The sequence below is a fragment of the Desmodus rotundus genome, chromosome 7, assembly GCF_022682495.2.
Source record: "Desmodus rotundus isolate HL8 chromosome 7, HLdesRot8A.1, whole genome shotgun sequence".
NCBI classification, from domain to species: Eukaryota; Metazoa; Chordata; class Mammalia; order Chiroptera; family Phyllostomidae; genus Desmodus; species Desmodus rotundus.
The window spans coordinates 6,890,156-6,916,597 of NC_071393.1; the positions used below are offsets into that span (position 1 = coordinate 6,890,156).

General features: G+C 49.6%; 1 protein-coding gene across 2 annotated transcripts in view; it reads right to left on the bottom strand.

Annotated features, from left to right (window-relative positions):
- Window positions 1-483: 483 nt before the first annotated feature.
- The window catches only part of TBX5 (T-box transcription factor 5), a 43,655-nt gene continuing 17,696 nt past the window's right edge, over window positions 484-26,442 (bottom strand). For both annotated transcript variants that reach the window (XM_053928456.2, XM_045200867.3), the window contains exons 7-9: window positions 23,650-23,741; window positions 10,523-10,749; window positions 484-1,522 (exon numbers count right to left, since the gene is read on the bottom strand). In XM_053928456.2, coding sequence (XP_053784431.1) covers window positions 948-1,522; window positions 10,523-10,749; window positions 23,650-23,741 — 894 coding nt within the window. In that variant the 3' untranslated portion in view covers window positions 484-947. The remainder of the gene's footprint in view (window positions 1,523-10,522; window positions 10,750-23,649; window positions 23,742-26,442) is intronic.

A 26,442-nucleotide genomic window follows, 5' to 3' on the forward strand; every position in this document is an offset into this window, starting at 1 on the left:
CGAATATTTATTTTGGCTTTTCTGCCACTCTTGTCAGCACAGGGCTTGCCCCTTGACTATCACAGTTCTGCCTGCACGTAAACCAGGGCTTTTTAAGTTTTTCAAAGCAAGCTTTCCGGCCCAGGAAGCTATAGGCCACGCGTTAGCGACAGATGGCTTGGAAAGACCCAGAGCTGGGAAGACGGGAGCTCGGAGTAAGACGTGGCGCCGCGTGGAGTCCAAGGTTATCCTGACTCCCCCAGAAATCAAACTGGGCTCCGTGACGTTGGGGAAGGTAGGACACAATCAGAGAAAAGCTGGCCACATAGGGGACCTTTTCAGAAACAGCACATGGCAGAGGTAGGTCATTTCTTAGTTGAGGGGAAGATGGCAAATTTAGATTTTAGGGGTGGTTTATAGGAAGGGGACCCCAAAAGTACAGACTTGGAAACATACTTGCCTCAGACCTCCCCCAAAAGAAGGGACTGGGCCCCATTAAGAAAGTTGAAAGAAAAAATATATTATTATTTATTATATAACAATGTCAACATTAACACCGAGACAGGAAGAGACTCCAACTCCACATGAGGGTCAAATACTTGGCGAGGCAAGGCTTTCTGGAGCCCAAAGGGGGGAATCAGGGAGGACCTCTAGAGGCGGCATCAACGTGGCCTGCTGTCGAGTGTGCTGGCTGTGGCGGGGATGGGACTCCTCTTTTTTCGTTTTTGTTTTTTTTTTTAAGTTTTGAGATGAAACAACAAAGTCACATTTTTTGAATTGTGGTTTCGGGCTACTGATTAGATCAGTGTCTGGGGGGTCTTGAGTGCAGGCGTGAACATGGGGTAAAATGGAGAGTCTTGTCCGTGGGGTTCTCTCTGCTACTGTCTTTCTCCCTCTCTCCCGCACGCTCTCCCTCTCTCTCTCTCTCTCTCTCTCTAGCGAACGTCTGTGAGGAAGCGGGCCTCCCTTTAGCTATTCTCGCTCCACTCTGGCACCATGCCGACCCCGTGCACAGAGTGGTACTGGTGTGGGGACAGGGTCCTCGGCACGCCATGGGAGTAGAGGAACTCAGACGGCTGAAGGCTGCCAGGGGACTGCAGGCCAGTCTGAGGCCCACACTGCCTGACCACAGGCTGGTGGGCCACGGAGGTCTGGTGCTGGAACATTCCCTCTCCAAGCTGTGGGGAGCCATGGTTGGCGATGCCAGCCAGCCGGGGGACCAGGGGCCCCGAGGTGAAGTGAGCAGAGAAGTGTTGGTAGGGAAGCCTGTCCATGGGCTGCACGGTGGTGACCGTGCAGCTGCTGTAGGAAGGCATGCTGGGCCACGTGTTGCAGCTGATGTCCTCCAGGCTGGGCACCGGCTCGCTGGGCGGCGCGGAACTGGCGTACATGCAGGCCTGCCGCTGGGCCGACTCTGTCCTGTAGGAAGCGCTCAGGCCCTGCTGCTGGGGGTAGCTGGGGCGGTAGAACGGGTCCTCTTCGCTGGGCGATGTGTCCATGTAGGGCTTCTTGTAGGGGTGGTCGGCGGTGGGGCAGTCTTCATCTGCTAAGACAGGAAGAGAGAGAGCCATGAGGCCACAACCAGCCGCCCGGCCACTAAAGGCAGGGACAGCCGTGGGGGCGAAGGCCCGAAGAATCACGTGTCCTAGGACTGTAAGCCCCGGGCTCCATTCTGCTGCAAAGAAGGGGACTGTCATGGTGAGGACCTTGGCCATGGAATTCTAAGCAAACACACTGATCTTTCTCAGCTCAGTTTCTTTGTCTGCAAAATGGAAAGGGTCATAATAGCATTTTTCTATACAGGAAATTGTTGAGAATGAAATGGGAGAACGTGTGTTAGTCCGGAGCTTGGTACAAAGAAACACTCATTAAGAGTTATCATTAAGAGTGAAATAAGAGTTATCATTATGTAAATTATCTTCCTTCCTCCCCAGCCTAAATTTGCATAAATTCCACGAAGGCAGGGCATTTCCAGAACCTGATTCATACTTAGTAACAAAAAATAATAATAAAACCAACAATAGCATAAACAACACATAGTGTTTTAAGTCCTCCCCATGAGATAACACACTTAATCTTCACAACCACCCTCTGATATGGGTCCTATTATTATCCCCATTTTACTGAGGAGAGAAAGGAGACACAGAGAGGTTAATAAACTCGCCAAAGCCTTATATAGCTGAATGACAGTGCATTTAGGTGGGACCAGAATCCAAAGTCTCTGCTCTCCAATATCATGCAATACGGAGAAGGCATGCCATGCCTATCTGTGCAATGGATGGAAGGATGGACAGACAAATGGATGGGAGCTCAAATAAATGCATTTCCAATCCCTTTCCTGAGGCCTTGTGCAAGCAAGTGCCTGGTGACTCTGCTGAGTCAGCACAAAATACTGAGTCGCTGTTTTGCGGCTGAGCAAGCCCCTTCCGTTCTCTGGGCGCAGGTGTTCCCTAGCGTGGGGCAGTGGAGACCCCTGGAGACCCCAAAGTTCTGACCCCTCTGAGCTCACTGACCGCTCTGGGAACTAACGAAAGGGCTGGGCTCTCTCCTAGAAAAGTGCACCGCAACACACAATTGGGGGAGTGCAGCATGCACATGGCTTCCAGGGGCTCAAGGACCCCCTCATATCCAGACTCCAGGTTCAGAAGTCTAGACCTGTCTGGGACTGAACCTGGCTCTTCTACTTCCTGTCTGTGGGATATCAGCATCTCCCCCCACAGAGACTGATTTTCCTCATCTCTGAAACTTCTCGGCGTGAAAAGTTTCTACTTCCTGTCTGTGGGGGGAGATTCTCCTCGTCTCCCCCCACAGAAACTGATTGTCCTCCTTTCCTCATCAGAGTTAGTCATCCTTACTCCACTGGGCCCCTGAGGATTCAGTGAGCTCGAGCATGTAAGTCTCCTGCTAGGGCGTTTCCAAGGGCAGCTCTGGAGCGAGGGCAACACCGCCGATCAGCCTCAGGGCAGGTCCCGTCTGTAATAACACACCTCCAGGTGTTTCCTTTGGGGGAACAGTACTTGGGACTTTCTACCGAGGTGCAAAGCTCAACCCCGATTTGTTCCTGAGCTCCAGTTCTACCCCTAAACTGGAGATTTTTCTTTCCGCATCTTCCAATTGCTTTCTAATCAATAAATGTTAAGAACTATGTCTGTCGTTAGGGAGTGTGAAGACAAATGAAACACCGGGACATCCCTGCCACGCCCGGTGGCGGTGGATGGCGCAAGGGCAGGACGCAGGACTCAGTGACGGGAGAAAACAGGAGCTGTCGTTGATGGAGCAGCTACTAAGGGACCTTCTTCTCATCTCCTAGCCATTCCTCCATGTGGCTGCTCTCACTCCTGTGTCACAGGCAGAAACTGAGGCTCCGGGAAGTAAACCCCCCCCCCCCACCCCCCCCCCCCCCGCCCAAGGCCCTGCAGCTGGGAAGGACAGAGGCCAGAGTCAAAGCCAGGTCTGACCGACTCTGCCCACCACACCCTGCCGCTAGCGCTCTCGATTTCCACTCTCCAATGCCACTCACCCCCTCTTTCAACAGGTATTCCTGCAACCCTACCAAGTGCCCAGGGCCTCTGCCAGGTGCTGGAGATAGAGCGGTCAACAGGTAGTGACGGTTCTGCTCTTGGTACATATCCGTGGCCCCTCTCCATTCTTCCCTGGGCACTGAGGGTGGGATGATGACCTTCTGTGATCAGGAGGGGGTCCTCAGATATAAAGTTCCCAGCCAGTCATTCGCCCCACAGTAAATCCTTGGACTTTGGGCTGCATTGCAAAACAGCTCCCCAGCTGGGGTCGGGTAGCCTGGGTGTAGGTTCCGCCCCACATCTCCTCTTGCATCATTCTCCCAGTGCCTCCCACAGATAAGTCAAAAATCTCCCAAACAAAACAGAGCTATGCTAGGGTTGTACCCACTGAACAGCCGGAAAACTTATTTTCAGCTAGACCCTTTCTGGGACACATCTGGGACCCATAGGACGTCCAGAAAAAAAGTGAAAAGGGCAGCCACTCTCCCAGGTGTTCTGTCTGCGTCACGCCAGATGTTTGAAGACATCCACATTTTTCACTTTTCAATTGGGCGTTCTTTTGGCCTCTTGAAGACATGGCTACACTCAACTTTTTTTTTTTTTTTGTCTTGGTCGCTTCCTCTCTTGATTTCTTCCTTCCATTCTTGTTTCCACCCCCAGATCCATAAATCGGAATGTTTCCATTGTCCCTGGATTCAGAACCTTCGGGTTTTCCGTCCAACCAGGGCGTTCCCCCTTTGCAATAATAGAAAGTGCAGCTGCTGCAGGGCACCCTTGGCAGGAGAAAAAAAAAAAAAAAACCAAGGCAAAACTAACCATTCCCAAGTTTCTGATCCCCTTCCAGATTTGTTACAAGTAAAAAAGGAAGAATAATACGAAAAAGGCTGGAGCTCATTTTGGAAAATCATAAAATTACACATTCCAGGCTTTAATACCCCGAAGATCTGATGCAGAGCCCTCAGAAAAGTTCGATGCTGGCTCATCGATAAAAGCAGGTCCGGAGCGTTCTCAAATTCCTCTCGAACCTCACCACATTGTAAAGAAACTCCAAAGCAAGCATCCAAATTTCAGGTTGTGATAAATGCTTTGGATGTGATCTCTGCGTTTATTTTGGTTGTGGATTGCTTTCTGTCTTTTTTGGGGGGGAGCCTGGTAACTGATCAACAGCAAAGACCCCTCTCTCAGCCAAGTCATGTTTACCTTCTACGGTTAGGGAAGGGGCTGCAGCCGCGGGTCAGGTCCTGGGTGAGATGAGGCCACAGCTCGGTTTCAGAAAGCTGTGTGCAAAGAGCGGTCCTGAGCCCAAGTGCGTATCTCAGAAGAGCAATAAAGCTCTTCCTGATTCTGACCACCGATCACGGCAGAGCACTGGGAGAAACCCTTGTCCCTTGCATTTTTCTGGATGCTATTGCTTCAGGGAAAAAGTGGCTTTAATGATGAATCCAGATTTTAGGGCACAGAGTTATGTCTCTGGCTCTCACTGGCTATGTGACCTTGGATGAACCCCTGGGACGACTCCAATCTCAGCTCTTGACTGTACATGATGATAATACAGAAATTTCATGTAGGAATTGAGATAATCAGAAGTGCAGTCTAGTTTCTGTCCATCTTCCTTGCACATAAGGTAAGTGTTCAAATCTTATCTGTCTAAATAACTGGAGGCTACTCTCTTTTACCTCTTTTCTCCCTTGGAAGAGTGGACAGATGGCTTTGTGAAGGTCGTACCATACTTGAAGGTATTTGGGTGGATTCCAGAGCTGCGAAACACACAGCTGCTTTCGAATCACTTTCAAATCACTAACCCCAATGAACAAATACCATTGCCATTCCCATATGGGTCATTCCCCTTGGCAACTGAGTGCATTTGGGCTGACACCCGAGAGGTAGAGTGGTGAGCAGCCACCGTTGCTGAGTGATCTCCAGCAACACAGAAGTAGAACTATAATCCAGGCCTCTGACTCACCAAACAGTGCTCTTTCTGCTACATAGCCTTAGCCTCTCCGCTTTCATGAAGCTCGTGTTCAAAGAAGATGAAAGGTGGTAACCTTGGACCAGACGGATGGATGGATGGATGGATGGATAGATGGATGGATGGATGGATGGATAGACGGGTGGACTGATGGACTGGTGGGTGGATGGATGGGTGGGTAGATTTTAGTTCTTAGCTTAAAGTAGAAAGGACTGCAATGGTATTGTAAGAATGTCCCTGATTAGGAATCAAAAGACTCCAGTTCAGATCTCAGCTATTAGCCAAAGCCATTGAATTTATTTGCTTGCTTACTGTCTGTCTCCTCCCAGGGAACACAAGTTCCATGAGAGTGGGAAGCTCTGTCATCTTGCTCTCATCCCAAGCACCCAGCATAGTGTCCAGTACAAAGGAAGTGCTTGATCATATACATTTGATGAATGCATCCCAGATCTGCCCTCACCAGTCACATAACGTTGGCAGTCTACCCCAACCCCTTAGTCCTCTGCTTGCCCCTGCAGAAAGGGGATGAAGGGGAGCTCCCTTGGCTCAAAGACCGCGGTGAGGATCCAGGGAGGGAAGCCACATGAAATTGCTCTAGAAAGCACACAGCACTGAGAAAATGCACCCTGCCAAGCCCTTCACTGTATGCAATCCCCCTTTCCCTCCCACCTCTGACTCCCCTTTGAATATCCAGTGCAATAAAGGGCTTGCCTAAAATCTTTATTTGGGTTGCCTTCGGTGTCTAAAGGGGTGGGGGCTTGTCAGGGTGGGATGGGGGAAAGAAGACAGACAAGTGCTCTCTCAGGTCCTGGGGGCCCAGCTGTGGTTGAGTGGCATTGATAAAAGACCTTCCCGGCTCCATCCATCGGGGTAGATAGTTTGGAGACAGCTGGGCCCAAACACAAGGAGCCCTCTGGCCTGCCTGGCCCTTTGACATTTCATTGCACTGGCCTCCTGGGCTCATTGGAAAGGAGACAGACAATGGGGGGAAGTCAGATAGTGAGTGGGGCAGCCAGGGGCCAGGGGAAAGCCACCCATGGAGTTATCACTTAACGGGAATCCCAAACTGGAAGGAAACCTCCGCTGATTCCTTATCACTTTACAATGGAGGCTGATGATGAATTGCTTTCTCTGTCTCTCGGGCAGGCAGGACAGACAGCACTTGGCTGGAATGTTCCCTGTCCCTGGGAGCTTTCTTTTGGGGGTGGAGGGAGGTGAGAAGGGCAGAGGTTTCTGGAAGGGTGAAAGGACCACCGCAGGGTGCCTCCTGTCCCAGGCACTCCCAGGGCACAGATCATGGTGTGGATTTCGGGCAGGGCCACTCACTAGGTGGGTGACCCTGGGCTGGTTACTCAACCTCTTGGAGCCTCAGTTTCCACATCCGTGAAAAAGGGGCAATTCTTCACCTTGTTATCTCCTGCCCATCACCGAGTCCTGATGCCGCCCACATCTCCGGCTCTGCTCCCCACACCCTGGTCTGAGCCACCATCAGCTCATGCCCCCAAGCTCCCAACAGCCTCTCACCAGAGCTCTGGTGTCAATTCCAGTCCCCTCCTATCATAGTCAAGTGACTGCTCCTAAGCAAAATCCGAATCCTGTCACTCATGGGTTCAAACCCCTCTGACAGCTGCCTGCCGGTGGTAGGATGACATCTACAGTTCTTAGGACGGCTCACAGGGGCTGACTTCGTGCTTGACCCTGGCTTCCCCTCCCTGCACTCAGCTACCCTGGCCTTCTATTCACTGCCCAAGGTGGGGGGCAGACTCCCCATCTTCCGAGGGGCTGCGCACATGCTTTCCTCTGCGCCTAGATGCCCACTATCTCCCCCTTCTCCTATCCAACCACGACGCTGAGCTTAAATTCCTTCCCGATCCCCTCCCCCAGCCTGATACCCCCTTTCATGCTCGTTAGCACGTTGTGTACCTCCTTTACGGCATTCCATCACCGTTCGCACCAGACAATCATGTAATTATAATGTCTGATCTGCTTGTGACAATGTGAGCTGCGTAAGGGTGGACGGTGGCTAGTTAACGTTCACTGAGCAATTACATAAGTCAGGCCCTGTTTGGGGCACTTCACATGGATTATTTCATCTTATCCCCTAACAAACCCACAGGGTAGGCACCACTGTGACCCCCATTCTGCAGAAAAGGTAGTTGAGGCTCAGAAAGTCAAAGCAATTTGCCCAGGGCCACACAACTGGAGAGTGTCCACTATGGGGGTATCTTGCAATGGACCAGCCATCGACTCCAGCCTCCCCGGTGGCCACCTAAAGTTGACCTTCAGGTCACACAAGGATCCCACAAAGATCCCCCTGAAAGTCAATGGCTCCCATAATGGAAAGCGGTTCACCGGCCTTCCGTTCAAAGCCTCCCCGCTCCATCCTCCAGGAATGTGCTCAGAAGGATGCTGCTATAAATATTGAACCTAAAAAAAGCGCCTTGATGCTTTTTAACTTCTTCCTCCTCTTCTTTTGGTCTGGCATTAATTTAATAGACAGAGCTCCTAATTCAAACCTGGTGAGCTCTTAATCAGCCCGCTTGACCCAGTCTCAAGAGCGAATCTCCCGTGGAGGACGAAATTTTGAGACTGTAGCTGATAAGCAAAGGGGACAGTACAGAGTAGATGGTTCGGAGCCCAGGCAGAGTCTGCAGACCAGGCAAGGGTTCAGATTCCAGCTTCAAGAGCCACCAGCACATGATTTTGCCTTTCTGAGCCTCAGTTTCCCCATGTGTAAAGTTGGTTCATAGAAGCACCTTCTTAATAGTGTTCCTGAAAAGGTTGCAGTCTGGAACCTGGACAGGACACCCTTAAATATAATAGAAAACAGAATTTCTAGGCAGGGACCTGTGCTCCATGAGACATTCATAATCCCCGCTCGTGCCTGAAGAGGCAGACATGTTTGCAGGCATCTGGTCCCCAGCCCATCCAGCAGTGGACTTGCTGGGAGTTGGGCCAGGGGGCCTGTTGGGGTGATATTGTTCAGGCCTTTGAGATCCAAGGAGTTTGGACGGGCTTCAGGTAAGTCTGGAGACCTTAGCCTCCCCCAGGTCAGCTCCCCAGCCCAGGCTTGGACCAAAGACAGGTCTTCCCTCCTTCAGAATGCAAGATGAGTAAATGTCAAATAGTCAAACTGTGAGTTTCCTCGTGTAACCCCAGCTCCAGAGAAAGCCACCAGAGCTTTGTGTACATTGGTTCTCATTACTGAGTTTGTTTGCAAAGGTCAAACACCGGGCACTGGACTTCCAAAAGCGCAGTTTTGGCTACTGAGGGTTTGAGATACAACAGGCCACTCTAAAGACCTGGATTTGGGCCTGCCCTAGCAACACATTGAGTCAGCCCTGTGCCCAATACAATCATGATTTCACAACATCTTCACACCAAGCCTGTGGGACAGGTCCAGTCGTAAGCCCAAATACACAGATTTTTTTAAAATTGAGGCACAGAGGCCCTGGTCAATGTTGCTCAATTGGTTGGAGCATCATCTCATAAACCTAGGGTCACAGGTTCGATTCCTAGTCAGGGCACATACCTAGGTTGCAGGTTCGGTCCCCATGCAAGAGGCAACAGATTGATGTTTCTCATAGCGATGTTTCAGTCCCTCTCTCTCTCCCTCCCTCCCCCTCTCTCTAAGATCAACGAGCATATCCTTGGGTGAGTTGTTGTTGGTTTTTTTTAACGAGGAGTAGAGGAGTTAAGTAACTGATTCTTAATCATAAAAATGTGCAAATGGCAAAGATAGGATTCAACCCAATTATTTGATTCTAAAGACCATGAGCACAACCACTAGGCTACACGGTCCCGTCCCCCTATACCTGATTTCCCAAGCCTTCACCTAGTTGAGCAGTGTTTCTCTTTGCTTCCTTTAGGGACATGCTTTCTGGAGTAATATGTGCCACTTACGCAATCATAGCTACCACTAACTAGGTGCTTATAAGTACATGGTGCTCTACAAAGCTTAGCACCATTTACAAAGCAGGAAACTAAGGCACAGAGGGGCTAGGACACCTGAGGTCATACAAGAAGCTGGTGGCAGAGGTGAGACTTAAACCTGCATTTCTAGGCCCCATTATCCTCCCTGTCCTCACCGTGCCTGTCTGAAGCTCACACCAAGCAATGGTTCTAGTAAAGCTGAGCTCAGCCACACCGCCCATGCCACCTGCTTCAATTCTGGTTCAGAAAATGGGCCACCAGAAATTTCCTTCCTTCATCTAGTCCCTTTGGACTCCAATGACTGAGGAAAAGTCATCCATTTGTTATTTGGCAAAGAAACTATGAATGTCTTGGACACCAGCTTAGTAGATTGACAAAAAAGGATGCAAAGAAGATGCGAAATCAGTCATGACCCTCCCTTCCTTCCCCTCCCCTTTCCTCCCCTCCCCTTTCTTCCCCTCCCCTCTTCTCTCCTCTCCTCTCCTTTTTGTACTGATTTTGAGCTGGAAAGGAAAGAAGAGCTAAGAACCCACCCGGGAAAAACCCTGGCACATCCTAAACATCCTGGCACATCCTGGCACATCCTGAACTAAAGAGGCACATCCAATTAGAAGGACACTCCCAACAACACGGCTTGTGATACAACCAGCAACGCTGGAAACGACCTTTCTGTCAGCTAGCGAGAGTGACAACAGACACTCACTTCATCTTTTTGAGGCAATACTTCCTCTTCATCATTAAAAAAAACCAATGAGGCAGCTCCAGGTTCAGGTATCTACAACATATTCTGAAGTTTTTTTAAAAAATGCAAGTTGCAAAACACATACAATTTGATATCAACTACTGAAAGTAAAACGTGTGTGTGTGTGTGTGTGTGTGTGTGTGTCAATGAAGAAAACAGGTCTGGACCTTTCACGTGTGTTTTCCCCAAGGAAGGGGCTAGAACTGGTGGGGGTGAGTGGGATGTGTTCCTGGTAAGGTTTGAGTTTCTTATCATCTCTATGTAGTTTTGGATTTACATTTTTAAATTAATAAATGTAGTCCTGTGTACTTTTTTCCCCTGCAAGGAAAGAAAAGAAGCAGAAAAAGAGGCACGCTGGGTGGGGGCTATCACACTCACCTTTCCTCTTGGTGCAGTGGTAGATTTGGCCATGCTCCTGGGGCAGCGGGTATGGGTTGGGTGGGGGCAGAAGGTCCTGGGAGGGTCCAGACACACCATTCTCACACTGGTACTGGGACCCCAAGTTGGATGAGGTGGAGAGAGCGCGAGGCTCACTGCTGAAAGGGCTGTGGTTGGAGGCCACTTTTTGTCTCACCGTGCTCCTAGGAACCACGGGATATTCTTTACTGAAAGAGAAAAGATGGGAAACCACATCGATCGGGGCCCTGATACAGATCACCCTCCCCACTGGCTGAACCATGAGGTCAAAGAATCCACCAGAAGAGTCGCAGAAAAAGAAACAAAGGGGTCTTTGATGAGCAAAGTGATCCAATTACACTCAAGTGCATCATATGCCTTGGATGCACACATTTGGGCACTAGCTTTTCATGCCTTATACATTAGGCAAGCAGGTTTATGAATGGTTCTATATGTATGTAGAAAGGTAAATGAGTCAAGAATGGTAGCTGACCACGAGGTTACTCAGGGATGATCCTAGGTTACCCTAGTCTGCATAGTTGGCTGCTCGGGCCTTAGAATCTCCTTTTGAGCTGCTGTACTTATTACCACTGACAAAGTCCTCCATGCCTTTGTGTTCCAAGGAATAATAAAAATTCCCAGTTCAAAGGGGTGTTGAGAGAAGCGGTGAGCAAATACATGTGCAAAACTGAACAAGAGTGAGTGCCCAACAAATGACAACTATCATCATTATGTCACTGTTAATATAACTGGCTTCCTTTGCTATCTACGCATTTTATGTTATGCCTTCCATCAGATTATTCTAAGAATTAGTCCACAGTTGTCACTAGACTTGCAGTGAGCTCCATGGTATGAAATGGATTCAGAATCCCTGCCCCGAAGAAATACATATCAGTAAATCCCAAATGTAGTTGTGATTTTCTCCATGACCCAGAACCAACTCTTCTTTAACTTACTGCATTTCCTAAATTAGGTTTTTAACCAAATAAGTTTAGCCTCACTCTGAGCAATATCTGTGAAATTATGGGCTTGTGATGCTAATTATACCTTCTCTAATGCTGTTAGAATAAATCCTTATCTATTAAAATCAAAGGCTACACCTGAAATCATCTCATGTAAAAAAACACTACACCTCCCACATTTCGAAGGATGCTGCATTAGCCCATTTTATCCTCTCCATAACCATTGGAAATAGGTATGTTCTTGTCCGCATTTTACACATTAGGGAACTGAGGCCCAGAGAGATTAAGCAACTTGTCCATGGTCACACAGCTGGGAAGAGACACACTGGAAATCTAACCCAACAGTCCCCTCATGATTTCTGGACAATCACCTAATTACGTCTGTCAATATTTAAAACACGATGTGCTTTAAGGGGAGCAGGGATTTGGGGTTCATGATTTCCACCCCTCAGAGGTGTGACAGCCTTCACTCTGGACCCGTGCCTTTGTTCGTCATGTGAAAGCATGTCGGAGTAGCCAGGCAGGGGACGCAAAGTGTCTGCCAAGTTTCCATGAGGCTGCAGACACGCTTAGGACACCCAGGGGTCCCCTAGCCGAGTGTTCCCGTGGCGTGTGCCATCTCAGAACCGAAGCCGAAGCCGTCTTGAGCAGCCACGCAGACATCAGTATCACCCCCTGGGGCCAGGAGGCTGAAAGGAATGGAATTAGCTTTAGAATTCTCACTTTGCGGCTCCAGCTACGTCATGGAAAATGAAGAAGAATTATAATAATAATAAAAGTTGTCGAATCTTGCTGGCAATGCTGTTGGGGTCTGCTTCGTGGAAGTACTAGGCTGTCAGAGCTCCCACAAAAGGAGGGGGATCTCTTTTAGTTTTATATTCTTAACAGAGAGGGTTATTTTATTTTAATTAAAGAAAATAACTCCCAAAAATGTTGGCTGAGGGAGTTTACAAGAGAACAGATCAATGGGCTCCAAGGAATTCTCCGTTCCAGCGTTGCCAAATTGCAAAATCACTCTGTGGAAAGGGCAAATTCTGCCTTTGATGACTAGCACTCACAGAACCAGGAAAGCCATTTCACCCCAATAACCACTTGTCCCTCACAGCTGGCTTCTCTCCCGGGAGCCTGAAACATCACCCCCACCGTCAGCCGCGCACATCTCTTTTGGTGCCTGAAATACGACGTCTGCAAGCGCGTCTGACAGGTGTCGAAATACGGCTGCGAAAGGGCGAAGTGACTTCCCGGTCAGTATGAGAAGAGAGAGGCAATGGGAGGAAAACACTACAATCAAATGACATCTGGGTGACTTTCACGGGGCTCTTCAGAGAACCAACCAAAAGAGCATGATTGGCAGCAATAGAGCAATGATCTCTGCAGTCCTTGTGATGAGCAGATAAACCACATTCTCCCACAGCCTGAGAGCATCACTGCAGGATCCGGGGCACAAGAGAATTACCGTGGAAGCTGAAAAGCCCTTGTGTGTCTGGAAAGAAAGGCAGCAGCAGAGGGCTGGTGTTTTATCACCTTCATCACCCCACCACCATCATCACCATCACCATCATCATTGTCACCACCCTCATCCTCACCTTCCTCATCATCATCCACATTGTTCTGTAAGTGTCTCCTAACGTCCCAGCCACTGTATTGGCTGACTTACATGCTTTCTCTCACTCGATCCCGGCAACAACTCTATTTTAGGGTGTGATCAGATTTACTTTAGCAGTGAAGAAATTTCAGAGACGTTAAGCAACTTGTCCCAGATCACACAGCTCAGAAGAGGTAACGTGGAGCTTCAGCCCAGGTCAGAGATATTTCAAAGGTCTTGCCAACTCACACTCGATAATAGGAAATCATTGTCTTCACGCCAACTGCTTGGGCAATGCAACCGTCCTGTGATAAAAAGCTTCCTGGTGATAACAGCGTTGGGGATTGGCTACACCCAGGCAATGTCAAGTTCTACCGGCCAATCTGCTGAGCCTATCGTTTGAAGAACCTGTAGTTTACCATTAAACCCCACTGCTGTCGGCTGTATCAACAGCTGTACCCACATCCTGCCAACTGCTCTGCATAGTCTGGGCTCACAGGACACCCGCCGGGGGTCCTGAGCACCTCGTTTCACCCTGGGTGTCGGAGCTCGGAGCCCGCAGACCGGCTTCTCCCGGGCTCTCACATTCTGTTCCACGTGAGCGAGTGCCATGAATGACGCCATTGTCGCCGGGTCTGGGTTGTAAAACGTTACAAGGGAATATTGAAATCCGTGGCCAAGCTGCACCCACAGCATGCCGCCAGCTAACGAACGCCCCTGAGAACCTTTTTCCACTGCAGCAGTCTGAATTGGCCTTTTCACTGCGGCAGGTGGCCGGGCCGCTGGCGTGCTGGGAGATGGTGTTGTTGTTGTGCGCTGCGATGCTTACTCAGTTTCTGGCAGCCTTTCCCAAACAACCAAAGCAGTGCAGTGGGGCAAGGCTAGGGACTGTAACATTCCTGTTCTCCGGGAGCAGATTCCTCCTCTGGCGAGCACTCCGATCTGTGATTAAAATTCACGAGGGGCCCCACAATCCCGCGACAGCTTTCGCCATTTATTAACTCTCCAATATGCTTGGGGAAGTTATTCTGATGTAACATGTGTGGACATGCAAAGAACCGGGGATAGTTCACCCCAGGTGGGATTTAGCTCAGTGCTAATAATAATCGCCCTCTCCTTCACATCTACAACCGTTTTATTACTCTGTTCACACCACGCCAGCAAGCTGGAGGAGGGATGGTGAGTGCTGGCCGTTCCAGCCAGCTGGGGAAGACACGGGGGCACAAGAAGCTACCTATCACTGACAGAGTTCCCATCACTGACTCGACCGGGGCTCTGTTTTGAGGGACACTGAGAAACTCAAAGACACCGTCCTCTCTGTCCTTGAGTGGCCAAAACTTAACTTCAGTTTGAGGTCGTGGGGCTCCCTTCTTAAACCTCTAGGTGTCAGGGTGGGCATTTCGAGCTGGGGCTCTGAAGTCAGGCTGGGTGGCTATGGCTTACTTCAGCCCCCAGTGAACTTGGCCATGTGGTGCTGGCTAGATTCCTGCTTTCTCTGAGCCTCAGTCTTCTGTCTATAAAATGGGGATGATGAGAAACACCACCTCTTGGGGTTATAAAATAACACGGTGCACAGGCAGGCTTAACGTATATTTGGGTCACACTGCTCAATAAATACCAGCTTACAGATCACACATTATTATATTTTGTTTTTTAACATTATTAGATTTTGAAGCAGTTCTTATCTTAGAAGGGATGTTCCAATGGTCTATGAACATCCCTCCGCCCCCCATACCATCAATTATCACCAATTATCAGGTATTTAGAGCTTGTCAGTTTTCTAGGGAGTGGTCCATAATTGCATCAGCTACCCAGAAGGGGTCTTGGGTTAAAAAAAAAAGTTTGGGGCGATACTACAGAGCTGGCTCTGAAGTCACAGGGAAAGTCCTGGACCAGCCCTGTGGATAATTCATGACACGTCCCTTTGCCTCAGTTTCTCCACCTGAAAAGTGGAGCAGTAAGACCCAAGCCACATATCGAGAGTCGAGATCCCCTGGAGGAAAAGTTAGATGTGAAGCTACAGGTAGAAAAGTCAATGCAAACTGGACTTCCGACGGGCTCGTGGTAACAGGACGTGGAACGGTGCCGCCAGGTACCTTGCACTGGGTTGAGGAGCTCAACATTTTAGTTCAGTCCCATGAAACTAATAGTTTTAACAAATTTAACAGTGTCTAGTTTTAATAGTTTTTTCAATGATTTTGGAGGGAAGGTGGAAAGAAGCGGTCGAAGGCTAAGCCTTGGTCCTTCTGGAAGCTGGAAGGCCAGAGGGGCCAAGTCTAACTGACCTTAATCAAACTGCTTCCTGTACTCAAGGGCACTGTGTGGAGGCCTCCTCTGCTCTGACAGAAGTCACATGCAGAGGCAAGTTAAGGACTTCTCGGTGACCCTCAGGGAAAATGGTGACCTTGGCAAAGTCACCCCAAAGCAACAACCCTGCAGGAATGTTAAATGTTCTGTGTGCTGATCCAAAAGTTTGCCTGTCCTCAAAGGAAAAAGAAAAAGAAAAAGAAAAAAAGAACACTTAGGAGGGAATGAGTCTCTAAAAAAATTGTCTGATGTGGGAACATTCATTATTGGGATGGGGTAGTTGAGAAACAGGGCTTAGAGCGGGGAGGGGCGGGGACGGGCAAATCTCTCCAGGGGCGTGGGTTTCAGACTGGACTGCATCCTGTGATCGCCTGGGAATTCTTCTTTCAAATAGTGGCTCCTGAGCCCACCCCCAGAGACTCTGGTCTTGGCTCCTCTTCCGCACAGCGGACATCGGGAGCGTTTAAAGCTCCCCAAGAAGCCTTACGCAACAGAGTACACGCTGAATGATTCAATTTATACTAAATTCTGTAACAGACAAAACTAACCTATAATAAAAGAAAATCGGAACACTGACTGCTGTAGGCGGTGGAGGCAGGAATTCACTGGAGGGGGCAGAAGTGGGGGTGGAAGAACGTCCTATATGATGGAGGTGTGGGTCCTTCCAGGTGCATTTGTCAAAAAGGGAATGGTGCACCTGAGATTTATGTCTTTCACTGTATGTAAATGTCACCTGAAGAATCGTAAATGATTAAATCCTAGTACTTGCTAAGCATGCTGGAGTATATGAGGGTGGAATGTACTCAGGTCTGCAACTTAGTTTGAAATGTATCAAAAAAAAAGGTGGACAGATGGACTGGTGGGTAGGTGGATGGACGGGTGGGTGGATGATGGGTGGACGGGTGGGAGGATGGAGGAATGGGCGGATGGATGACGGATGGATAGACGGGAGGGTGGGTGGATGGACTGGTGAATGGGTGTGTGAGAGACCAAACACATAGCCAAACATTAACTGAAGAACCTAAGCAGGGGTACATGTGTGTTCCCTGTGCAATTCTTCCTCGTTTTCTGTAAGTCTTGCGTGTTTCATAACAAAACCTTGGAGCGCACTCCAGGTGCTTCTAATGTTCCACCAGAGTCGAGCACGAAGTAGAGAAAAGGGTCCTTTCCCATGAAACAGCACGGGGCTCTGTTTCCAGAAAATAAGGTCCCATATTACCTGCGTGTCCTTGCTCATTCGGTTAGGGCCCCGGGATTATCCTGGTGTGACCAGGGGTCACCTCCATCAGAGGCCTTGTCCAAGGGTAGTGTCTGGCCCCTCCCTAGGGCCACTGATTCTGAACCTCTGAGGGTGAGACCCAGAGACCTGCTTTTTAAAACAGGCCCTCCTCCCAACCCTTGGCAATTGTGACGTGTGCCTGAAGTCTGAGAAATGCTGTTTCAGCGTGGATGAGTGAGTGATCTGCCCACAGCCACTGTCCCTGAAGAGCAGGTACGTTTGAGCAGGGGTTTGGGGCAGGGTGAAGACAGGTAGGGACAGGGGTGCCGATAAACAGGAAAAGGGGAGGTGGACTGCTCTGAGCATCCAAATCCTTGGGACAACCGTGAGCCAATGGGACCCTTTGGGACAAACCTGTCTCACAGCGGAGGCTAGCTCTGCTTCCCAAACACAAGGCCCTCTTGTTTCGTATAAATCGACACTTCCCTGGGGGAAGCCATGCGGCTAGCCAAAAACACAGCGAGAAGTGAGGGGTCAGAGCTCTCTCCAGAACCTTGTTGGAAACCATTCCTCATCAACTGGGCCTTCGGGTTACCTGTAAGCCCGAGTGTGACGGCCCCAGAGCGCTAAGGCTGCCATTTGAAAAATGACCCTCTGAGGTGAAGAGCATGAATTTCAAATCAGGAAGGAAGGGCCGGAGGAGTGAAGGCTCCCTTGGGCGAACTGTCACCTTTTAAGGGTCCCATGAAGCTTATGAAGTCATTTGATATTTTTTGTACTTGTATATTGAGTTTTCATAGAGTCCCTTGCTTGAATTGAATGTTCAGAAGGGGTCTCAGACCCCAAGGGAGGAGGCGAGTATAAGCATTGCGGAGGCTGGGAAGAATGACCCATTTCCACTGTAGGTGGGTAGAAGTGTCCCTGGACCCAGACTGACCAATTAATCTATTCGGTCTAGCCGGGACATCGTGGGCTCTGAGCTCTCCTATCTGACCTCTGGGGGTACCCCTGCCCCAGAGACCACTTCCCCTCAGTGCATCAGGTGCCCACGAAAAGATGAAGGAAGCAGAGGCAACCTCAGTTCTTCCATGAGGACCTCTGAAGCCACCACCCATTCCCGAGGGACACGGCCAGCATCTACTAGCCTCCCATAATGTTCCACAAAGACGGTGTGTGACAGAAAGGCCAGGCATTGCCCGTGGCCACTCCGTGCGAGGCAAAGCGTGGAGCGCCTGCTGCTTGTTCCTATTCTGGGCTTTGTTACAAGAGGACCAAGGGCAGAAGAGGGATTAGCTCCACTTAAGGAAGCCAGGCCCACCACCGGGCCTCTCCCTGCACCTTGACCAATGGTATGACCCTGGGCAAGCCAACCTGGCCTCCGGCTTCACAAGGGCTTGGACCCTATCTCACACTTGACATCGGCCCAGCATCACTCTGGGCAGACACCATGCTGAGGGCTCCTGTGCCTGCCAGGGCAGTGTATGACTCTCCTTCTAGCTAGAGGAGGGCTCACTGCCCCTCCCCCTCGAATCTGGGCCCATCGAAGTGAGTCCCTGGCACTGTTCAATGAGCAGAATGCAGCAGAAGTGACTACACATGAGCAAAGGCCATGCAGCTTCTGCCTGCCTCTCTTAGGGGCAGCCAGCCAGCCACAGAGAAGCCCGACTCCCTTGAGTCCACCATGCTGGACGGGCCACATGCACGCACTCCAGATGGCAGCCCAGCTGAGGTCCCAGCTGAAAGCCAGCCTCAACGGTGGGTCATGGGAGGATGCCATCCTGGATGCCCAGCTTTGTCGTGCTTCCGGACACCTGGCAGCCCTGCTGACATCTGACTGCAAGCAAGGGCCTCTCAGATGAGTCCTTGCCAAGTTCCCAACCCACAGATCATGAATGAAACGAAAGTGTGTCCCTGTTGTGTCTTGCTCCCCCTCCTACACGAGCCGCACCTGGACTTTTCACCGTGAGTAGCATTTACGGGCACTCCCAAGGGCTAGCAGATTGGAGGAAATATGCAGTACTTTGATGGCCTCTGAGCTCTTCACGGATGGACTGGGGTAGTGTGTACTTGTCCCTTTAGTGGCCATAAATGCACTGCAGGGACGTGGTCTCTGGAGCTTTGGCTGTCCTGGATGGCACAGCTTAGAGCCTAGACCTTGCCAGCCAATCCAACTGAAGCTTGGGAGTATTTCCTTAAGTAGCAATAGCAATCAGAACACATGTATTATCTCATTTCACCCATGCAACAGCCCTGCGGGTAGGTTCCATAACTACCCCCATTTTACAGATGAGAAAATAGAGGCTCAGTGGATTCAGGGAGCCTAGAGCTACTCCATGTGGTAACCTGGACCCCAACTCCAAAGCCTGCTTCTCCATCTGTGGAGCCTGTCCCCCAGCATGTTGATTCACCTTTGCATCCCAGGGTCTGGCATGCAGTAGGAACTTCATAAATGCATGTTAGCTGAATAACAAATCAACAGACCAAAAACTAAAGGAATGAATGAATCCCTGGGCCTCAGTTTACCCTTCTGCAAAAGGGTTTGGCAGGCTAGACCAGATGCTGTCTCCTCTGATCCCTTCTACTTCTAGAATGCCAGGGTCACCCTGTCATAGCGCCATACCAGGTGGCTTTCAGAGAGCTTCAGAATCTGACCCCTACATTACATCCCAAGGCTTCTATCTCCCTGCCCACATCTTCTCTGCTTGAACCTGGAAAACCCTTCTTCCCAATAGATTCAAATCCCCTTCCTACAAAGCCTAGTGCCCCTCTGTCCACAAAGGTGTCTGTCTGTCCACCCCCACTGGCCCTGGCACCTTTGACTCTTCGGAAGTTCCAAACTTGTCGGAGCACATCTGAGAGGTTGCAGCAAAGTGCAGAGAAAGCAAAGCTCTACGAGAACTGACAGTCTAGATCATTTCCAACGTGAGTGAAGCCCCCACACCTTTCCGATTCAGAGGAGCCATCAGGTGCATTTTCCAAATTTCTGTCGGTTTCTGTATCACCTTGACAACGTCTGCCAAACCTCGATACCAGCTCTACTGCTCTGCAGCTAATATTTTTCTTTAAATAATCAACCTTCAGTTAATTCCTCTCCTCCTTCCTCCCTTCCTTCCTTCCTTTGAACTAACTCTCATCCTAAGCAGTGATGTCTATGCTATCGGTCTGCTGTCTGTCTGTCTGGGCACCCTCCCAGTCCATTTACTTTGCCACCAGGGTAGGGGCGCTGCAGTTTGGGATTTAAGGGTTTCTAGGAGTAGACGTTTTTTAAGCCACGGATTAACCTTGCGAAATAACCTTGGTGCCTATTTCAATCAGTCTGCTAGAGGCAGGATTTTTAAATGAGTTTAAATCCCTTAAAATGATTTTGTGCTCTCCGATTTTTATCATGAGCAGTTGGAACTAGAAACTATAAATGAATGTTGGAAACTCACTGAGACACCATCTGTAATTTTCCAAACACGGAGAGTTAGGTGAAGAGAGATAGTGGGGTGAGTGCCCAGACGTGGGCCGGGCTGATCCAAAAGTGACTCCTGGGGGCTCACTGTGCGTTGACGCTCGGCCCTCTGTTCGAGGGTCGGGCTGAGAGGAAATTTCACCTCTCCTGCTTTTCTCCCCAGCAGCTGTCACCGGGTGTGAGTCGAACAGGAAACAGGATTAGAAGATTAACAGTGAGCCTGCCCATTCCAGCCCGGCTGTTATCGACTCTTGGACAGCCACCTTCCTGGGACACTTGTCACTACCTGCTGCAACCTGGGAGTGGAACCACAGCCCAGAATAAATTCGGAACCAGAGCGCAACTGGGAGTAATGGGGAGTCTCACCCCAAATCGGATGCATTGTACTGAGCCAGGACTAGGCACCAAGCTCTCTCCCAGCAGTCTCTCACATCATGCTCATAAGAACCCTGGAAAGCGGACACTGCATTTATTTCTGCCCATTGCACGGACGAGGAATCGGAGGCTCTGTGATGTCAAATCACTGGCCTAAGGTCACAGGCAGAGGAAGGATTGCACCCAGGTGTGTCTGAGTCCACAGTTTTCTTTTGGAGCCACTCGGCTTGGTTTTCTGTCCTTCCCCTGGGCTATCTGCAGGGAGCTGGGCAAAGGACCCTGCCCACACACCCCACCTGGCCCCTGGTTAGCCCTCTCGTGCCCCCGTGCAGCTCCTAACGCAGCCACGAAGACACACGTGGCTCTCAGGCTGAGAGGTTTGATCCTGCACGCAAGTACTGAGTGCCTAGGACTACCAGCTGCCCTCTCCCGCCTTCCACCTGCAGCGCCTACCCAGGAAAGTCACCTGATCGAACCCTCCCCAATCTACAACCACGAGGGGTGGTCAGGGTAGCCAATTCTGACCAAAGCAGAGTCAGCTGCCTAAATAGCTAACCACTGTGTTTAGAACTTCAGGGGAGAGTCCCCAGGATCACTGACACCTGAGCTTTTAGAATCCTGTACCTCCCACCTGTGTCTCCTTCCACGTCTATCGTCTGTCCAATCAGCTTCCAAAGTGCAGCGCCTGGCCTCACCTAGGAGAGCAGCAAGGGGTCCTGGGAGCAGGCAGGACTACATGCACAGTGTATGGCTGGAGGAAGCTTCTTGGAGGAAAGAAAAGCTACAAGGTGACCCTAGTGATGGGCAGGGAATGGCCAAGTGCAGAACGAGAGGACAAGGCCTGAAGAAGACCAAACGTGTTCCAAAGGCCAAAAATCACGGAAAGAATTACGTTAAGTTTGGAACGTGGTTGAAGCAGGTTGGAGGCACTGATGAGGGGCAGAGCTAGGGGGTGTGGCCAGCCCTGAGGGCGTGGTCCATCACGTGTAAGAGTCTGGGCCTTATATTGAAAACAATAGGCTAGGAGTGTTATAGGTGTGGAGTAACCTTGTCTGATTTGTGGTTTACAAAGATGTCTTTAGTGGCTGCCTGAAGAATGTCCAGGAAGAGAACCGGACTGAAGTCAGGTGGGGATGGTGGTGGTTAGAACAGATGGGCTGGCCCTGGCTGGTGTGGCTCAGTGGATGGAACACCAGCCTGCGAACCAAAAGGTCGCGGATTTGAGTCCCAGCCAGGGCACAAGCCTGGGTTGAGAGCTAGGTCCCCACTTAGGGGCATGCGAGAGGCAACCACACGTTGATGTTTCTCTCTCTCCCTCCTTCTCTCCTTTTCCCTCTCTCTAAAAATAAATAAATAAAATATTTTTTTTAAAGAATGGATGGGCTGGAAGGACAAAGGGAGGTGAATTCTGAGATACATTAAGAAAGCAGAATCAGCAGGACCTAGTAACTGGTTAAGTCTGAGGGGGTGACTGCAACACCTTAAATCCATTACCCCATCTGCTCCTGACTCTGGGAAGGAGGGAAGAAGTGGGGGCTGGGAGAAGCTCTGTATTTGCAAGCTGCAACTGGTGGCTTCATCCAGTCCCCACCTGCACAACCAGGGCCCTCACCTGCAGGAGCGGGGACCCTGTCAATGGCTAAGCAGCCCGAATGGCAGGTAACTGTCAGACCGGACTGGAAGTTTGAACACGACAGAAACATGAACTTGGCACTCGAGCCCAGGGCCACCGAGGGTTTGACCCCTCTCCACTTTACGTGTTATTTGTCGTCAGCTTTTTCACTGGCCGCAGACGAAATCCAACTCCAACTTCAAAATGCAGACTTAACGCCAAGTTTTTTTTTAAATGATCATTTAGGAACTTGGCTATTTTAGCCACAAAAACATCTATGAATCCACAGTTACGAAGACAACCAATTATGACTGAAGGGGTGTATATGAGTGTGGTGTACATGTGCACACCTGAGGGTGATGGCGTCTTTATTTGTATTAAACTATAGTTAATATACAATGTTGCATTAGTTTCAGTGCACAACAGGTGGCCAACACTAACATACCTGATGAAGGGACCCCACACCGAGTCCGGTCACCGCCACACACGTTATCACGGTATTATTGACAATATTTCCTACGGTGAACCCCACATCCCCAGGACTGACTGACTGCTTTTGTAACGGGAAATTTGTGCCTTTTATTCCCCTTCACCTTTTTGCCCTTTAGCTTTTAAAAGTGTGCAAAGTGAGAAGTAGTAAGCCTGCTGTCTAAAAACAGCTTCCACAGCGTGCATTTATTTCCAAAGCCGATGTTAAAACCACAGAGCTGAGACCTCTCTCTGCGTGTCTCTGTCTCTCTCGTCTCTCGTTTCCCTTTAGACGAGCACATCTGTCCCATCCGCCCGACTCTCCCTTTCTGTGTCTTCCAGAAAGGATAAGGAAAAGCTTCCTAAGTGACCTCATTGTATTTTGAAACATGAAACCCACCCAAAGGGGAAGAAAAAAAAAAACTTTTTTGGTCGAAGGGATCAAGATGTATTTCTAATTCTCTTGCCATATGGTAACTTATTTTGGAAGCATATCAAGAGGTAGAGAGCGTATTTGACAAAATTGGCAATGCTTGTACAATCCCTTGAAATCAGACCAAATTCCCACTGTAGACATTTGCTACAGCCCCTTCCATTCATCATATCAGCAGCTGTGACCACAGGATATGTAAAAATACGGAGCAATTTTTATCACCATCTCCCAATCCCCGGTGCCCTGGGCACCACATGGTGGCAAGTTTGTATGGCACCCCCAGAAAATCAAGTCATTAACTTCCTTTTTCATTTACCAAGAGCTGTTGCCAGACAAAAAACCACTCAGCAGCAGTGACCTTATGGGAAGAAAGAGAGAGGACCTCACTAGAGGGAGAGGGACGGCAAAGGGAGAGGAGACAAGGGTAGCGTCTGTCCCCTCGGCAGAGGAGGGGTGTCACATTCTCTTGTGCCTCCCGCCCCACACTTCTGAGACACACTCTCCAGCTTGCCTGAGAGAGGGAACCACACGGGAGGATGACAGAAAGTGGGGCTCAAGGAGGCTCACTCTCCTTTTTCTTGTTTGCTCATAGGGCCCCGTTTCCCTGTACCTGGTTGGCTGGGGGAGGGTGGGCTCACCTGGGCTCTTTGGGGTGTCCGTGGCGAGAAGGGAGCCCACGAACCCACTGTCTTACCTTTGCATCCTTGACATTCTGTGCAGCTCCATGTCGTCGCTGCCCCGGAACCCTTTGGCAAAGGGGTTATTCTCAATCTTCAACTGCGTGATCTGAAGGAAGGAGAGAGGTGGTTTTCAGAACCTAGGGACATGAGCTGAGCCTGTGTTGCAGAAACACAGCCTTCAGCAGCCGGAAAAAAGAGGGGACGTGCCAATTAAGACAGTCCTGTCAACAGGACCCATCACTTGAGTCAGGCCAAAGCTTTGAAAACAATGTCCTAGGTCAGACTGCTTAGGAACAGAGGAAAAAACCTGGGTTCGATGTGCTCATTAATTACAGTCATATTCAGCATCATTCTAGCTGATTTGTTACTGTTGTTGACTTTAATCATAATATTTTGTGTGCCAAACACCAACTAGGCCTCAACAGTGGGTCCCCACCTCCCCTTCGGAAAGTCGTGCATGTGGGCAGATGGCGTCACACTCCCCACGGCGTCACACTCTCCATTTGGGAGGGCCTGACGATTGCTTTCCAAGTCCCGATGCCTTGTTGCAGGTTCACGTCATATTGCACAGAGAGCCTTTGCTAGCTCAGGTGGAAAATGGGGCCTAATTAAATAAATACCAACGGATAGGAGGATAACTTATATAATGGCTGTCTAACAGCTTCCAAACCTCTTTAATTTTTTCTTGAATATTTTTGTTGCCATGTACAAAATTGAGTAATAGAACAGGGTCTTTGGTTCAAGGCCCAGAACTTTCACCTAAACCATTAACATACATTCTATTAGCGTTGAGTGAACAGCAACAGGTAAGATGAGAGAATACTTCTATATAGCATATGCCAGAATTATTTCCTAAAAACTGTGTGCAAATTAAACTTCTCTGTATCACCATCACTCTACAGGCTCCGAGGCAGCGTCCATCAAGGCTCAGTCATTCAAGGTTCACCTTCATCATCACTGGCATATCTAAATAGCACCTGTACACTGGTCGGCCTAATCTTTTTACTTAAATCTAATCACCTTTTACTTAAATTTGTTTCATACAAAGTATTACATCACTTCTCTCTATGCCAAGCCAGAATCCCTTGCTATTCAATACAAAGAAAACAGCGATATCAAATTCTCTCCCCCGGTGCCCACAGAGAGCTTGGAACCCCAGGCCTGCTTTCCCTGTGTCTCGAGGGGGCGGAGATCAGACTCTTTCAGAATAGCACTTAGCACAGCAGCACCGACTAATCTGAGCCTGTCTCCCTGATCGTTCAATAGAGAGATAATCGAGAGAGAACAACTTGCTGGGGTTCTATCGTAGGCAAGTAACCGGCCCCCAGTCATCTCGCGTACCCCCAGCAGGAAAGGACTTTCAGAAACTCTGTACTAGGGGTCACTAATGAAGGGGCCCTCTAATTTGTCCGCTTGGGGACAGGCATTCCGGTATGTTCTGTTTTCTAACAGAGATGGCTTATTAAGGTCTTCTACCTCCAACACTCTAGAATGAGCATGAAACCACTATATAGGTACACGCAGGTGCGTGTGTTCCTGATTAAAAATTATGTAAATGTGCCACTTACAAAACGTGCGTTACATGACCGCCATCACGGGATGCTTTAGAAAAGACAAGACTACTGAGCTGGCGGGAAGACGCGTGGTGGGCAGGACGAGAGGGGCGGAAGGGCGGAGCGGGTGGGCCACAGAGGAGTTTCCGGGCAGTGAAGCTGTTCTGTATGCCCCTGGAACGGGGGACGCAGGTCATTAAACCTTTGTCCAAGCCCACAGAACGGGTACCCCCAAGAGTGAACCCTCAGGTAAACTGGACTTTGGGTGACTGCGACGTGTCAGTGTTGGTTCATCGATTGTCACAAGTGTCCCACTCTGGTGGGGATGTTGGTCGCAGGGGAGGCTGTTGGGGGGGTGATGCAGGGGGTATATAGCAAACCTGTGTACCTCCCGCTCCACTTTCCTGGGAACCTAACACTGCTGTAAAAAATTATCTGTTGAAAATTTTTCTAATACGGGGTGGGGCAAAAGTAGGTTTACAGTCGTTTGTAATGGAAAACGATACAATAATTAATAAATCATAATACAAGTATAAACTGTGCTCTGCGTACTCACAATTATAAACTACTTTTGCCCCTCCCTGTGTGTGTGGGTACTTATGTGTGTACACATTCCCTCCTCCCTCCTTTTTAAAAAATTGTACCCGTTCCTGCAGTTTTCCGATTTTAACTTGACTCTTCAGAACAAGAAAAGTCTGCAAAACCCCCTTTGAAAATGGCCTTTAAAAGGTGCACTCCTGAGTCCAGTTCTATTGTGAGGATAAAAGCCCATCACCCAATGGGGCTTTCTTTTCCACTCAAGTTTTATCCCACAAAAGGCAATCCACTTGACCATCAATCGCTTCTTTTAAAAAGGGGGATTCTCAAAAAGTTCAGTACAAATTAGATCATTGAAGGTCAGATTAGACAATGAGGTCTTGCCCCACTCCCCCGTCCCCGTCCCCTGCTGTCCCTGAGGCCGGACCCTGAGAATTCTGCAGACAAACCAGGAGATGGTGTCAGGTCTGAATTAACACCCAGCCCAGGAGGTCGCTCTTCTACCACGAGCTCAGGACAAAAATGTTACCCGAGGAAGAAAAGAACAGGGTGGATTTTTGATATTTTATCAGACGAAAGCTCAAACCCATGTCTTGCTCCCCAGTTTACTTCGACCTAATGCTTGCCCTTACCACCACAGCTTCCAGAAACGGGATTGCACAGGGTAAGTGTGATTTGCTCTACAGGCACTTGGGTGTATTGATCTGACATAGGCCT